The following is a 15963-nucleotide window of genomic DNA, read 5'->3' as shown; positions in this document are numbered from 1 at the left end:
TGATTTATAGATTGGGTGGCAAGAAGATGGGGGAATGATTGCTATTTGAATGCTGTATTTTCTCACTGAAGTGTGAGGCATAATCATTCGTAAGGAAGGGAGGTTGGAAATGGAATAATGGAGAGGCTAAGAAATACTCAGTGGAAGTAGGAGGTGTTTACTAGAAAAACAAGATTGTCAGACAAATGCTCCATGTTGTTAGCTATCACATGTCCATCAGTTGATAAATGGACAAATAAAATGTGTTATATCCATACAATGGAATATTGGCACTAAAAAGAAATGGAGTGCTGATGAATGCCACAACATGGATAAACCTTAAAAATACCATGCTAAGTGAAGGCAGGCAGTCACAAAAGGCCACTTATTGTATGATTTCATTTATATAAAATTTTCAGAATACCCTGAATCAAGGATCAGAGACAAAAACTAAAAATAAATGTTCAGAATAAACGTATCTATAGAGACAGAATAGATTGGTGAGTGTTTGCCTAGAGCTGTGGAAGGGTAGGGAAGAAGAATTGGGAGGAAGGTGGCTAATGAGCGATGAAAGTGTCCTGAAATTGATTGTGGTGATGGTTGCACAACTCTGCAAACATACTAAAAACCATTGAGTTGTTCACTTTAAATTAGTGATTTGTATGGTGTGTAAATTATATTAATATCTATATCTTAATAAAGTTTTTTTTAAAAAAGTATTTGTTCCTTATAGAAAATTATAAAAATACAGAAAAGTATGTATTAGATGGAAGGATAAAAATAGGCCCAGCACTTAGAAGTAGCCACTGTGTCCATTTTGGTTTATCTTGTTTTGGCCTTTATGTGTGTTCTTTATACTTAATATATGGTAATTTTTCTTTATGTACTAAAGTATTTCCTTTAGCTAATTTTTTGTTTGTTTGTTTCTTCCCAGAGCCAAATGTTCTAGCTGGCACTTTAGTTGCTCATACAGATGCAGTCTGGGGGCTCGCTTATAGTGGCATAAAAAATCAATTACTGTCTTGTTCAGCAGATGGCACTGTTAGGTTATGGAATCCACAAGAAAAATTGCCATGTATTTGCACTTACAATGGAGACAAAAGTAAGTAAATTTTGCTTCTAATAAGAAAAGCTAATTTTTTTTTAATTTGGAAGATAAAAGGACAAAGTAATTGATTTATTTCTTTAGTACTCCAAAGAGATATATTGAAAGAATTTTATAAAACTTGTGATACTCTTTTTATTCTTAGTCATTTTTTATTTGTGGTGCTTTGCAGCTATATTCTGTAGCTTGGTGCTTTTTGACCTTTTTCATGTTCCATTTAAAAAAATACAACAATTTGTATGTAACAGTGGGGTAGACAAATGAGGGTACAGAAGGCACTCTACCTGCTCCAGATGACTACTCACAAAAACTGAAAGGATTATAGTCTCAACCACATATGCAAACCATGTATAGTTTTTCTGAGCAGACTAGTTGGATAATCCAGCCATAATCATTGAAATAGCACCCTTATCTGGGAAATATGGATTGGGTTACTTTCATTATCTCAGATCTTTTCCTGTCAAAGAAGGCTTTAACCAGTATACCTTTTTAAGATACGTGTGTGTGTGTGTGTGTGTGTGTGTGTGTATGTGGACAGCTATATGGTGTCTTATTATTCTTATTTTCCAAGTCATTTAGTTTTTAATCAGACCTTTTATTTGTATTAAAAATATGTATTGTGTTCATATAATATTTTAGTTGAGTAGTAAATGCTTAATTTTGTGTCTTTTTTAGACAACTTAGTCATTCTGCTAATTTTTCAATTACCCAAATTTTAGAGGTAAAAATTCATTTAGGTACTTGTTTCTTGCTTCATCAAGATAATTAATTGCTTGGCTCTAGGCTTCATCTAATTGTGCATTGATCTGGCTGGTTGAATTTAATCTAATATATTAAAGAGAGAAATTTCTGCTCAGGCCACTTTAGGGGAGGTAGTACTACATCAGGGGATTCTAGAGTCTAAGCTTCATTTTCATAGATCCAAAAATTTGACTTGTATTAGCTACTTGATAAGACTTACAGATGTCTGATAGGTTAACAGTTTCCCAAAATAATGATGTGAGAATGCTAATTTATCATTTTACAGTAAGAACTATAATTGGCAAGTGGGCCAAAAGACTGACCTAGGATTTTTTTCTCTGTTAGAAGAAAATACAGAGAACAAACAACTTGTGCATGTATCTACTCTTACTTTAAGACCTCTCTAGTTATATTTTTTTATGATGTTAAATAGAATGTTACAAATAAAACCTTTTTAAATAATTTAAGAAAGTTTGTTTCTTATCTCACCATCCTGACACAATTGTGTCCTTTTTCGTTGTTAACATTATTTTAAGAACATTTGAATTCCTTCTTATTAGAAAAGGGGAGAATTACTGTGATTACACTGTTATCTCTTTGGGCTCCTTTTAGAGCATGGAATACCTACATCGGTTGACTTTATAGGCTGTGATCCAGCTCATATGGTAACCTCTTTCAACACTGGTAGTGCAGTAATTTATGATTTAGAAACATCACAGTCATTGGTGATGCTTTCATCACAGATAGATTCTGGTAAGTTTCATGAGTTCCTTTTAAATCTTAAAAAGGATTATTATACAATGCATGTTGATCTTTTAGCTAATTTTGTATTTTGACTATTTACATTTAGGGTGGCAAAATAATTAGTTTTATTATGTTACAGTTGTACTTGTTTACATTATTTCTGCTATTTCCTTAAATTATGCTTAAAAGCTTGGGGGTGGGTATATGGGGAAAGAGGAGTGAGTAGAACAATGTGAAGGTGAAAGCAAAGGAAATAATTAAAAACTTTTTATGGGAACTCTTGTGAAAGTAGAGAAAATAATATAATGAACCTGATGTATTCTTCATTCAGCTTCAGTAATTATCTATAAATGCCGAGTACTATAAATGTTGATATGTGGTATATGTTTTACAGTTTACTTAAATAGGGATCCAAATAAGATCCATGCATTATGATTGGTTAGTAGGTCTTTCAGATCTCTTTTCATCCATAGATTCCCCCTCCATCTCTGTTATTTTTCTTGCTTTTTATTTTTATGGAAGAAATTGGCTAGTTTGACTTAAATTTCCCACAGTCTGGATTTTGCTGCTTGCATCCTTGTGGTGTCATTTAATGTGCTCCTCTATTTCCTGTGAATTGATTATACATCTAGAGGCTTATTCAAATTCAGGTTCAACATTTTTCTTCTTTTTTAAATGTCTGAATGTTATTGGCAAGACTACATAGGTAATTTGTGAATTTTTGCCAGAGGTAAATATTCTCTGGTTGCTTATCTTTTTGTGATTTTTTTTTTTTTTTCTTTTTGAGACAGGGTCTTGCTCTGTTGCCCCAGGTAGAATGCGGTGGCGTCATCTTAGCTCACTGCAACCTCTGACTCCTGGGCTCAGGTGATCTTCCTGCCTCAGCCTCCTGACTAGCTGGTACTACAGGCATGCAACATTATGCTCGGCCGTGATGTTTTCAGTCTTGATCAATGTCTGGGTCCATTAATTTATTTACTATTGAAAAATGATTTTCTAATTCTGTCGGTCCTCCTTCATTCATTAGCTAGAATATTTCTATAAAAAGGACCATCCTCATCAATAATTTGATTACCTTGGAGTTAGTGTTTGTTAGGGTAAGGCAAGGTAAATGATTGATTTTTCCCCCCTTTATTTACCAGTTTTCAAAATAATGAAGTGGTTCACTAGTATCCTCCAAAGATAACCAGCGAGTCTTTTGAGTGTTTTTGGTATCATCATAATCTCTCGTGGATATAAATGTATTTCAGTTTATTGCAGGTATTATCTTTATTTCTGCTCAGATTGTCTCATTTTGGCCAGTGGGGCTTATTCAGGTTGGCTCCTGAGTCCTTTTGATATGACCATGGTAGTTGTTGATAGCTTTCATGCTTTCTGATATGACAAGATGCTCTGGACTCATCTTGTTCATTTTGTACCCCAGATCTGAAATCAGCTATTTCTTTAAGGAATTGTGGTTTCTTTTAGTGGGAAATGGCATTTAGATACAGTAATCTGGAAGCTAGGGTATTGGATTGTTCCTCCTGGTCTTCATGGCTCCTGGGTGGTTCATTGTTTTCCAGTGGACAGACCTAGGAAATAATGCATTTTTTTAAGTAAAATATTTTAAATTCAGATTTATCTTGGTTCTCAAAAAAATCATCATTGTCCCTTACTTGATTTATCCTACAGTATACGCACAGTCATTTCAGTAATAAAATCACCAGCAAAAGTTGAATTATTGATAATGGTTTATAGTTAGGGTATATTTAGGGTTTATACTTAGGGTTCATTTCTTTGTGTTTATGTCACCAGTTGGATATATAGTTAAGTTCATTTGTTTAATTTTACTTTTGATTTTTTTTTAGTGATTTCTTTTTTAAAAACAATTGTTTGTAATAATATAAAATATTTTCATGGTACCATGGTCAAATCTCAAACCAAAATTATCTTTAAAGTACCTTTCCTAGTGTTTCCTCAACCTTATTCTTTCTTCCCACATAGGTTATAAATAAATAAATATACTTTTTATGTGTTTAAGTTTAGTATATGAGAGTTTTTGTAGCATAAAGAATGATTGATCTAAAGTGTATTAATGTTGATGATCTTTTTCCCATTTGTTTTGATGTCTCCCTGTTCGCCCTCATCTCTGATTTAATCAAAATTAGCCAGCCTGAGCAAGAGCGAGACCCCGTCTAAAAATAGAAATTATCTGGACAGCTAGAAATATATAGAAAAAATTAGCCAGGCATGGTGGCACATGCCTGTAGTCCCAGCTACTCGGGAGGCTGAGGCAGTAGGATTGCTTGAGCTCAGGAGTTTGAGGTTGCTGTGAGCTAGGCTGACGCCACAGCACTCTAGCCTGGGCAGAGCGAAGACTGTCTCAAAAAAAAAAATTAAGAGCTTGCTAGTAAAGAAAAAAATCTCATCTCTAAAGAGTATTAATTATAGTTCTTTGCTTTTTTGTCAGTATGGGTAGGATGGGGGTTGTTCCTTGCAAACATCTAATTAGCACTTATGAATTTTTTCTTCTTTAAATGCTTATAGTTTTTATGAGCTATTAGAAATAATAATTATTGTGAGTCTTTTAAAATTCTAAACTACATATCTTAAGGGTCTTCATTAAAACACTTCTGGCCGGGCGCGGTGGCTCAGGCCTGTAATCCTAGCACTCTGGGAGGCCGAGACAGGCAGATCGTTTGAGCTCAGGAGTTCAAGACCAGCCTGAGCAAGAGCGAGACCCTGACTTTACTAAAAAAATAGAAAGAAATTAGCTGGACAACTAAAAATATATAGAAAAAATTAGCTGGGCGTGGTGGTGCGTGCCTGTAGTCCCAGCTACTCAGGAGGCTGAGGCAGGAGGATCGCTTGAGCCCAGGAGTTTGAGGTTGCCGTGAGCTGACACCACAGCACTCTAGCCAGGGCAACAGAGTGAGACTCTGTCTCAAAAAAAAAAAAAAAACACTTCTAATTTTTTCTAAATTCGAGCCTAGTACCATACATATTATGGGACGTGATAAATTGTGTATTTTTTAAAAAAAAATAGATCTCCTTAGAACCTTTGGTTCTTAAACTTTTTGTTTTATGCAAAAGCTTATAGTTTTTAAAGACTAAAAAGGCCATCATCTAATTTCTAATTGAAGGTTTGAATTTAATGTATTGTTTGTCTTTATTTTTCAGGTTTACAATCCAATACTCACATTAACAGAGTAGTAAGTCATCCCACACTTCCTGTTACAATAACTGCTCATGAAGATAGACACATCAAATTTTTTGACAATAAAACGGGTAAGCATATTGTCTTCTTTTCATATTAACAATACTGTAAATTTGATATGATCAAAATGCTGTTCTTTTATATAGGGTATGTTGAGTTTTTGGCTATGAAATTGCCAAGTTAAACCATTTTAACTCAGATTTTTGCTTATTGTAGCACACTTAACAATGTATGTTGTTTTATCCTTAACTATACATAATACCTTGCTTACCTATTATATTTTCTTCATGTCATGTTAGTTAAATATAAAGCCTCCCATTTAAATTTTTTCCTTCATATTCTGTATGAATAAATAAAGCAGAAGAGATCTCTTTCTGGTGTTTGGCATTTCAAATATTTTCTTAAAACTATTTTTCAGTGGATCAAATGATAGTATAGTTTACATATGATGACATTGTTTATTGTCATCATCCCTGTATTTCTTGTTGTAAGGAAATATATTGGTTGTGTTTAAGTCAAATCAAATTTTAATTTAGCCATAGGTTGTGCTATTTTGGTTTTTGGGGGATCCTCTTTATCCATCATTATGTAGACTACTATATAAAATAATTGCTTGCTCTCTTTCAGGAAAAGTCTGACCCCTAGAAAGTAGCCACTTTAAGAAGAAGCTAAAACAGTCAGGGTTTTGAAGTATTAAAGGGCTTCCAAATAAAAAACTTAAATGTTAATCGCAACATGATTACATGGCAACAAATTATCAAGTAAGACAGCAAACTAGAATTATAGGTTTCTCTTTGAAGGTTATCTAGGACATGGCAATGAGTTTTAGTTTTTAGAGTCTTACATTAAGATACTTTTGTTCAAATAACACTTTCATAGATAGATTCCTTTTAACTCAATAGACCAAATTGGGAACAGAATGAATATTCACAGGTCTACCTATTGCACAGGAAATAAGATTCACATTCATGTGGATGTTCTCAACACCTTATCAAATCAATCCTTTGAACCATTTTTATGAAGCCTAAATGTCTTCCTTTGCTGCAAGAACAGAGAGGTAATTTCCTTTGTGTTTCTAAAAAGATTCTTTTTATTAATTATTAAAGATTTACATTTGTAGGGAGAGGTTCAGAAATTTTAGTAGTTGTATTCAAAGCAAAAGGTGATGCTGGGCATGGTGGCTCACGCCTGTAATACCTAGCACTCTGGGAGGCTGAGGTGGGAGGACTGCTTGAACTCAGGAGTTCAAGACCGGCCTGAGGAAGAGCGAGACCCCGTCTCTGCAAAAAATAGAAAAATTACTTGGGCATGGTGGCGTGTGCCTATAATCCCAGCTGCTAGGGAGGCTGAGGTGGGAGGATGGCTTGAGTCCAGGAGTTTGGAGGTTGTAGTAAGCTACAGATGACACCACTGCACTGTAGTCTGGGCAGCAGAGAGAGACTCTGTCTCAAAAAAAAAAAAAAAAAAAAGGCAAAAGGTGAGTCTACAGCACTGTTTCACTAGCAGAAATCAAGCAAGTGGTCAGTAAGATTTTATTCAGCAACAGAAATAAGAAGCATATGGTCTTTCAAATTTTCTCTAAATTCTACCAATTCTTTCTGTTAACTAGTCTAGTACCATTAATGTGAAGATCATTGAAGCAATAGGCTCCAAACAATGGAAAGATTCATTCTAAATTGACCTCTCTCTCTCTGTCTCTCTCTCTCTCTCTCTGTGACTCACACACACGTACATACACCTTACTGAGTTTTGCATTAAACTATGACTTGTCTTCAGATATGGCGTTTTCAAAGAAATCCTTCCTTGAAAATTAGTAACTCATTTAAATGTAGTAAACTTAGACCACCTCCATGACTGGTGTTGCTGGTTAGCAGAGTTATTAATATAGTATTGTTTTATAAAATGAATAGTAAGTTTATCGGATTTTTTGAATCTGAAACATGGAAATTGGTACTGTGAACCGGTTCAATAAATATTTAAATAAGTAAATCATTTTAATAACAAAAACATTTAGCATTTTGTATTCTGTACTGTGCTGGATACTACCATGTGTAAGATGTGGTTCCTGCTGCAGTGTCTGGGGCTAACAGATATGTATATGTGTATGTATATGTAAGCATGTATATACACACAAAAGATGAGCCCTACTAGATAGAGCAGTCCTGATAGCTGTAGCGTAGGTGTTTGAGCTTTGTTTTAAGGAATGGTAAGTTTTTTTGTTTTTAAGTGAAGAAGAAGGTAGTAGGAAATTCCAGATTAGAGGTATTTTGAGCAGAGACAGAGTGATAGGAACAGAAGTTTCTTATAGGGAAAGCCAAAGATAAGTTTGGAGAAGGAAACTAGAATCTACTGAGGAGGACTTTTTAGAGCCAGGTTAAGAATATTGGGCTTTGTTTATGATATATTCTGTGGGAACCACTAAAAATAGTTGAACAGGGGTTTGCAAACTGGTTTAGAAAGATTAATCAAGTCACACTTCTCATTATACGGTAGATCTTTGACTTTAAGGGATTTAAAATTTTCAATTTCTACTCTTTATTCCAGAGAGATCTTCAGGGCCCGTTGTTTTTAAAATTTTTGGTAGAAGCACAAATTTGAGCTGCCTGTACTGTTGCTGAAAGACTTAGGTAGTAAGTGACTGTAGGAGAAGGTGTGGTACAAGTGAGGGATGTGCAGGAGTGAGAGAAAGAAGTTCCTGAAGCAGTTGTGGACTGATTCATCCAGCAAAATTTATTGAGTATCTACCATACACTTGGCACAGTTCTTGGTACTTAGTGAACAAAAACAAAATGTCTTGTCCTCTTGGAGTTTACAGATCGGTGGTATATTGCTTACTCTTTGTGAGACAGTGTTCTATTTGATTTATATATGTTAACTCATTTGGTCTTTATAAGGTAGATACAATACTGTATTATCCCCATTTTACACATGAGGTTAAAAGGCTTAAAGAATTTAAGTGAATTGTACAGTGTTATATAACAGATAAAAGTTGCTGGGTTGGGATTCAGACTGACACAGTTTGCATCTATAATTCACTTTTTTTTTAAACATCAGTCTTTATTTCCTTTCCATTTCATAGAAGCCCACGGTATCAATTGGCCAATAAAAGGACTTAAGGGCCAGGGAGCGGAAATTGAGTGACTGCATGTGTCCGCTCTTTATTACATTAGTTATAGGGGGAAGAATTAGTCTTGGTGGGGAAGATGTTAGCAGAGGCATGGGGCCAAAATGAAATTTGTTAAATGTGAGAAGCTGCAGGTATATATTGATGGAGGGGTCCTCGTTCTGATGGTAGGGTTCAGAAGCTTTGTGATTTATGTGATCACCAGTGGAAAGCCCAACATCCAACTTGGTCCAGCATTGTACATCTTTATTCATGGTCCATCTGAAGGGATTACTCACATTTTGAAGTGATTTTTTAACTATGTGGACAAAAAGGGTTGACTCTGAATTGACTTAAGATATCAGAGTGAAGGTCAGTTTTAGTACACAGGCATGGAGGCTCAGAGTTAAACTTGGAAAATTATGTCACCCTTAAAGAAATGTATAGATCTGGTGTTGGATAAAAGAAGTCTTTTGGTTTAAGACATGTTGATTTTAGGAGATAAATACAGTCATTCTTGGGGGAGAAGTCAGAACCAGATCTGTGAATTAAGACTTACTGTCATAAATTTGACATTTTCAGGGTAAAAAGTTAATGATGCTTGGTACTTAACCCCTAGTATTTTGCAATTATTGTCTTGGAGGGCAACCATTTTATACGCTGGATTCTTTTATATGAATGTTGAGAGGAGTGGGTTCTAGAATTGATAAATGAATTATGTTGTACTAAGCAATTAAAGATTGTATGCAGAATGGTTTTTTCTGTTCCTCAGGCTAGCAGAGAAGAGTTTCTAAAATTATTGTTAATTACTCTTAGTATTAATGAGAAACAGACAACTGTGTTTTGAAATAAGAGACTTTTTAAATTTTATCCTCAACTGATAAGTGTTTGGTGTTGCCAGAAAACGATAAGACTTTTTTACGGTTTTTTTGGAGTATGTTTTGCACATTTGATTATGTTGTTATTATGTGCATTCAGGTCAACAGCTATAGCCACATCACAAGTCATAAAAGTAGACCTCGTTCATGTCCCAATGTAGAATGTCCTCAGGGGACCCAAAGCATGACAAATGATTATAGCTAGAATTTTTGTTGAAAGCCCCCATCTCTGATTAGAGGCATCCCAGGCATTTGAGTAATAAAGACTCATTGCTAAGTGAAAGGGAGTAAACTTTAAGTGCCAGGAATTGCCTTTTTATTCCCTTCTTAGATGAAGCAATTTATGATACTGCTTTCCATCCATCAAAAGCTTATATTGCAGGATGCCCTTGCCCCAAAGTATTTGCACAATGCAACTTTTATTCACAATTTGTTTTTTTAATTTCAATTTGCTGTTGAGTTCCACTTGCTTGCCAAGTCTTTAGTGAAGATACTCATTAAATTACATTTTCCAATAGCAGTGTTTTTGTTTATATCTGGGGAAATCCAGAGTAATTTGATATATTAATAGTTTGGCCCCCTCACCCTTTCTTGTTTCAAATATATAAAGTGATTGACATTTCAGAGGATAAATGAACTTGATACTAGAATCTTTAGGTAGGAATATATTTTCTGTGGATTTATTTATCATTCATCAACCCATGTATGTAAAATAATCTTAGGGTCTCTTAATGAGAGAGATTCTATTTTCATTTTAATTCTAGTTTACATGATCTTAAGCCTTTGATGAAACCATATTGTCACTGTGTTTTACAGTGTCTATCAGATACTCTCAAATTCACATAGGTGTCTTTTTTAGGAGTAATTATCCAGAAAGTTCTGCATTCAAATTAAAATTCTTTTGAAAATATTACTATAGTGAGTGCATCTTGCAAACATCATATTAAGTGAAAGAAGCCAGACACAAAAATCATATATTGTATAAGTCCATTTATATGAAACATCCAGACTAGGCCAATCTATAGACAGAACAGATTAGTGGTTGCCAGGGGCTTGGGTGAGAAGACAAATGAGGAGTGACTGTTGAATGGGTACAAGTTTTCCTTTTGCAGTGATGAAAATGTTATGAACTAGGTAGTGGGGATGGTTGCACAACATTTTCAATGTTCTAAAAGCCTGGATTATGCACACTCAAAATGGTTAAAATGGTAAATTTTATGTTATGTCTATTTTACCACAATAAAAAAATATGTTATAGTGATTGTCTATTTTATGTTGATACTGTATTATAGTTTCTGATCTCTCAAGTTAGTATTTGTGAAAACTTAATCTTCTGTTATGTTTTATTTAGGTAAAATGATCCATTCTATGGTAGCTCATTTGGATGCTGTTACAAGTCTAGCAGTAGATCCTAATGGAATTTATTTGATGTCTGGAAGTAAGTCTGAACTTCCTGTACTTCCTGTAAGCTTTATAAAAGAATTGTTAACTCAGTAACAAGCTTTGTTCTTGTATTACAGGCCATGACTGTTCCATCAGATTGTGGAATTTAGACAGCAAGACATGTGTGCAAGAAATAACAGCTCACAGGAAGAAATTGGATGAATCAATTTATGATATTGCTTTCCATCCATCAAAAGCATATATAGCCAGTGCAGGAGCTGATGCCCTTGCCAAAGTATTTGTATGAATCAACAAAAACTTGCACCATAACAAAAGGTTTTCTTGGACAGAAAGAGGGTCTGTATCACTGCCATCAAAAAGGTTACTGATATGACACTACACGTGATCTGCCTGGTGAAGGCTATTTGGGGCAGGCATAAATTGTTGGAAATCACATCTTAATGTCAGGCTCATTAATTTAACTGTAATTACTGTATTTTGTGGGACAAAAAAAAAAGGACTCCAGTATTTGTGGCCTGTACTGGATATGAACTGAGCGTATGTCTGTTTTTTAGGTGTCTTTAAGCCAATGTGGAGTCTGATCTTACAAAAAGACTTTTTTTTTGGACTCTGTGTGCTGCCTTAGGGTTAGGAACGTGGTGCTCTTGTTGGGGGAAGTGAGCTCCAATAGTAGCTTTTTTTCATCTCTTAGTGATCTTCTGTTTATCAGTTGAATGACACAGATTCCCTTTTAAACTTATTTTGCTTTAAAAAAAAAAAGAAAGAAAATTTAACTTAAAATATTTTAGCATTAGTTGCACAAAATGTTTGGATAAAATTCTAGTTTTTATAAGTCTTTTTATATATTTAGCCTGTCACAACAGTGCTCAAGATTGTATTGAAGTTTTTCTGCATTATACAACCCTGAAACACAGAGATCTCACTGACCCACTGCCCTGTAACCACTTTCTTTCCTTCTTTTGCCTAATACAGCTCAGCTAAGTCCTTTCATATAGATGCTAAATAACCTTCATCATCACATAAATGTCTTCATAAACCAAGGACTATTAAGTGTATTAAAATGAAACAGTGGGGTTTAGTACTCCAAATGAACTCTTAAAAAAGAAAAAATCTAATCTTGACATCCTATCACTATGTGATATTTTGTACATCTTACTGTATTTACAAGTTTATTTATCAAGGATTATCCATCTTGCTAATGGCCTATTATTTATTTCACTTTTTGTTGGTCTTTATATCCTTTTATTAATGTGCTAAAGGAACCTGTATATCTATTTTGGAACTCTTTGAATAGTCTAAAATAGACTAAAAATGGAATATTTTATAGTTTAAGTTACAAACCAAGGTGATTCCCATGTATCTTGGTTTACCATGATTCCAGACAAAACTAACTTGTTTAAAATATTTGGAGTAAAATTTTATTTCCATTACAAATAGGATACAAAAATAGTTGAATCAGGATACAGAAATCTGCTGTTGGACTAGTTATCCCTGTTTTATTTTTTTAGATGTGCTTAATTTTATGGTGTAACTGAAGATTTTGTTTGTGTAATGCATGATTAAGACAATAAAGTATTTTTTCTAGTCTTCCAAAAAACTTTTCTGATCAGTTTGCGAGTTTTGATGAGTTTTGTAAGGTTTTTGTTTTACAAACTATGAATCAGCAAATTTTTAAGATTGTACCACATAGCAAACATACAGCTGTTGAAAAATAATGTATATAAAATGCATATAATAAATATTAAATTGTGTACCTGTATGTTACTGTTGGCTACATCATTTTGTGTTGAATAATAAAGTGCAATACTTTATTCTCCATAATTAAACTAGGAAATGGAGATGATTTCTCAGTGAGTCCTTCATTTTTATGCTGTTTAAACTTTGTACTTCTTATTGATATTCTAGTAAGATTGGAACAGTAACACTATAAAGAATGCCTTTCTAAGTATTCACCCCATTTGGGGATTTAAAAAAAAAATCTATTAAGTTAGGCAATTCAAAATAACAACAACAAAAAAATACAGAGATGCTGTTTTAAAATAATTTTCTTAGACATCCTTATACTTATTAAATCCGATTTTCACTTAATGACAGTGTTTTTCCTATCTAGTCATACCTGTATCCACAAAAAAACCAAGAAATAAACTGCATTGAATAATAAAAGTTTTCCTTATAAATAATATAAATAAATATCTTGAAACTTTTCTTCAACAAGGTAATATCCTTTTGCTTTGCAGAGAACTGCAAATGAAATGAGAGGGAAACACTACAAAACTTACATGCAAAATTCAATTTGAATGCCTGCCAAAAAAATAATTGCACTGTATATGCATTGAGAAATTTTGTTATCTACCATAAAAATCCAAGGGGCAATTTTAATCATTGTTGATGAAATACTGAAACTTTTCAGAACTTTGAAAAAATTTTTTTTGTTTTTCTGAACTGAACATTTTTTCAGTATGAACAAATTCAACTAATGGATAAATTTAAAAGGAGTACTTTTCTCCTCTTCCGTTTTGAAATAATTTAAGAATAAGCTTTTCCAAAGCTAGTATTATTTTGGCAGCTATTCCAACCCAATACATTACTGTTTAACTGAAATGTGGTTATTATTGGAATGCATAAACATTCACCTCTTTTGGAATGTATTAAAACTGACTTGAATCAAAATCAGTATATATGTTTATTTTTCTCTTATCTCCTTTGGTTGTATTTTCTCTATAATCATCTGGAAGAATCCAAAGGGATGCAAAAAGAATGTCATATTTTCATTTTATTTGTGTGCTTCCATTTGTGACTTAGGGAAATGATGCAGATTAATTTACAAATAGTATTTTATACATAAGGTTTAAGCATATTTTTATATACAGACTATAATATGTTGGCTTCTTTCCTCAATATTGAATCATATTCTGCCTTTTATTCATATTACTTTTCTCATTATTTCAAACTAAGTAACTTAAGTTATCCACTGAAAGTTATAAATGGGCTAGCACTTTTGAAATCTTGGCATGCCTGCTGAATTTGTATTATAATACATCTTTTTTAAAATACATTTTTACTCTATCTCACTTAACTCCTTAGTCTGATTGTTTACTTATAAAAATTATCAATAGTAACTTAAAGGTCTGATTTCTGCTCTCTTGCTGCTCTTCCCTGGTTACCTCAGATTCCTCAAAACTTTGTCCTGTCTAAAGAAAAAAATATATATATATTAAAAGGGCTAGTGACTAGAAGCTGGGTTTTCATTAAAGCTTACTTTTCCAAGGGGTGGTACTCCTGAGCACTTGTACTCTATTTACTGGGGAAAGATCATGTTAAGTTAAACCCATTTTTGGTGTTTAAAATTCTTGTTACGTGGTTGAATAATATTTGCAGCTTTTTATGAAGGAGGGGGAGAAGGGAGGTGGTCTTGAACTCCATATTAACAAATTTTTATGTAGTAGCAAAGGCAATTCCTGTTCTGCTTCTGCCACACATAGTCCTTTTATTCCTTTTACACGGGCTATAAAATTGTTAGACTCAAAAGATTGTAAACAGTTTCAGACAGGATCAGTGTAGTTTGAAGGGAGGTGGGATGCAGAGGCGGATGACGGGAGGGATGGGACCTGTCTTCAAGAGAAGACAGGCAAGATGGGATGATAGAGCACCTCTGTGGGGAGGGGCCTTGGTGAGCTAACCATGTAAGTCATAGTAAGTTCTGATGTTCCCCTTTCTTAGAAACCAACTTCAGAGCACATGTAAGTAAAAATAACTAATTGCAAAACATTTCTATTGCAGCAGGTACTCAAAAGCATCTCATACAGTGTAACCTCGTAGTGGCTTTGTGTAATACCCAGAACAGTAGGCATGTAATAGATAATTTAAGAAAAATACATATATGTTTGGCATTATTGCATGATTTAAAAAATTGAGGTTGGTCTTTACACATGAATTAGTGAATACAGAATTTTTACCATATCCTTGGGAGAGACACTTGTAATAATAAAAGGCAGTTTACAGTAAGTCACTAGCCATTTTATTGTTTAAGTATTAAAACTACAATACTTTTTCTGCAGTTATTTGAAATGTCTTTTTCTTTAAATGTTTATAGTATAAGAAGTAAAAACTTTGCCAGCTTAACATTTTTTCAGTACTTGGTTGATTTTAGAGTATAAGCCAGTTATATCTATACACATATAAAATTAAGGACATAAATAGAAAAATACCAGGCAATCCTGTTATCTTGTTCAGTGCCATACTTTTAGTCATAAGTTATGAAAATACACTACAAAATAAGCTTGACACATGAGCCCATGTCATCTGTACTTTTTAGTATGTGAAGTAATAGCTATTGTTGATGGGGTTTTAAAAAAAAATCCACTTGGGCCAAAATATTTATATTGCACTATGTTAAAGAGCTGTTTTCCACTCAAGGTTCTCTTTTTATTATATAGTCAATATGGAATGATTAGAGAAGGAATGTTGCTTTTGGTCTAAGTATCAGATTATTTTATTGAGCTGTGGAAGTCGCATATCTATACATTTAATAGGCATGTTAGAACTCTTATGGTTTTAATCCAAGGTATCTCCTCTTTCCTGAGTTTCTAAGGGCCATGATTATGAAGCTTCAGCTGAGTGTTTGAACAATTAAAGTATACTGTAAATTGTAATCAGAACGTAGTAGCTTTAAAGAAATGCTTATTTGCTTAAAACGGCTGTTGATATATTTAATAGTTTTGTATCTGATCCTAGTATGCTATTTCAGTATTATGAAAATATAGTTTACACATTAGATCTCCTTATACTTCATTCAGTTGTCAAAATGTCACCA

The 15963-nt window shown here is 33.6% G+C and overlaps 1 protein-coding gene across 2 annotated transcripts in view; it reads left to right on the top strand.

The window, feature by feature from the left end:
- The window catches only part of STRN3 (striatin 3), a 103615-nt gene extending 91759 nt beyond the window's left edge, over nt 1-11856 (top strand). For both annotated transcript variants that reach the window (XM_069464028.1, XM_069464018.1), the window contains 5 exons: nt 914-1081; nt 2438-2578; nt 5729-5836; nt 11098-11184; nt 11267-11856. In XM_069464028.1, the coding sequence (XP_069320129.1) occupies nt 914-1081; nt 2438-2578; nt 5729-5836; nt 11098-11184; nt 11267-11436 (674 nt within the window). In that variant the 3' untranslated portion in view covers nt 11437-11856. The remainder of the gene's footprint in view (nt 1-913; nt 1082-2437; nt 2579-5728; nt 5837-11097; nt 11185-11266) is intronic.
- Nucleotides 11857-15963: the final 4107 nt, after the last annotated feature.

The sequence above is a fragment of the Eulemur rufifrons genome, chromosome 2, assembly GCF_041146395.1.
Source record: "Eulemur rufifrons isolate Redbay chromosome 2, OSU_ERuf_1, whole genome shotgun sequence".
Taxonomy (NCBI): domain Eukaryota; kingdom Metazoa; phylum Chordata; class Mammalia; order Primates; family Lemuridae; genus Eulemur; species Eulemur rufifrons.
The sequence above is the reverse complement of the archived record's forward strand: the minus strand, read 5'-3'. Positions and strand labels throughout refer to the sequence as shown.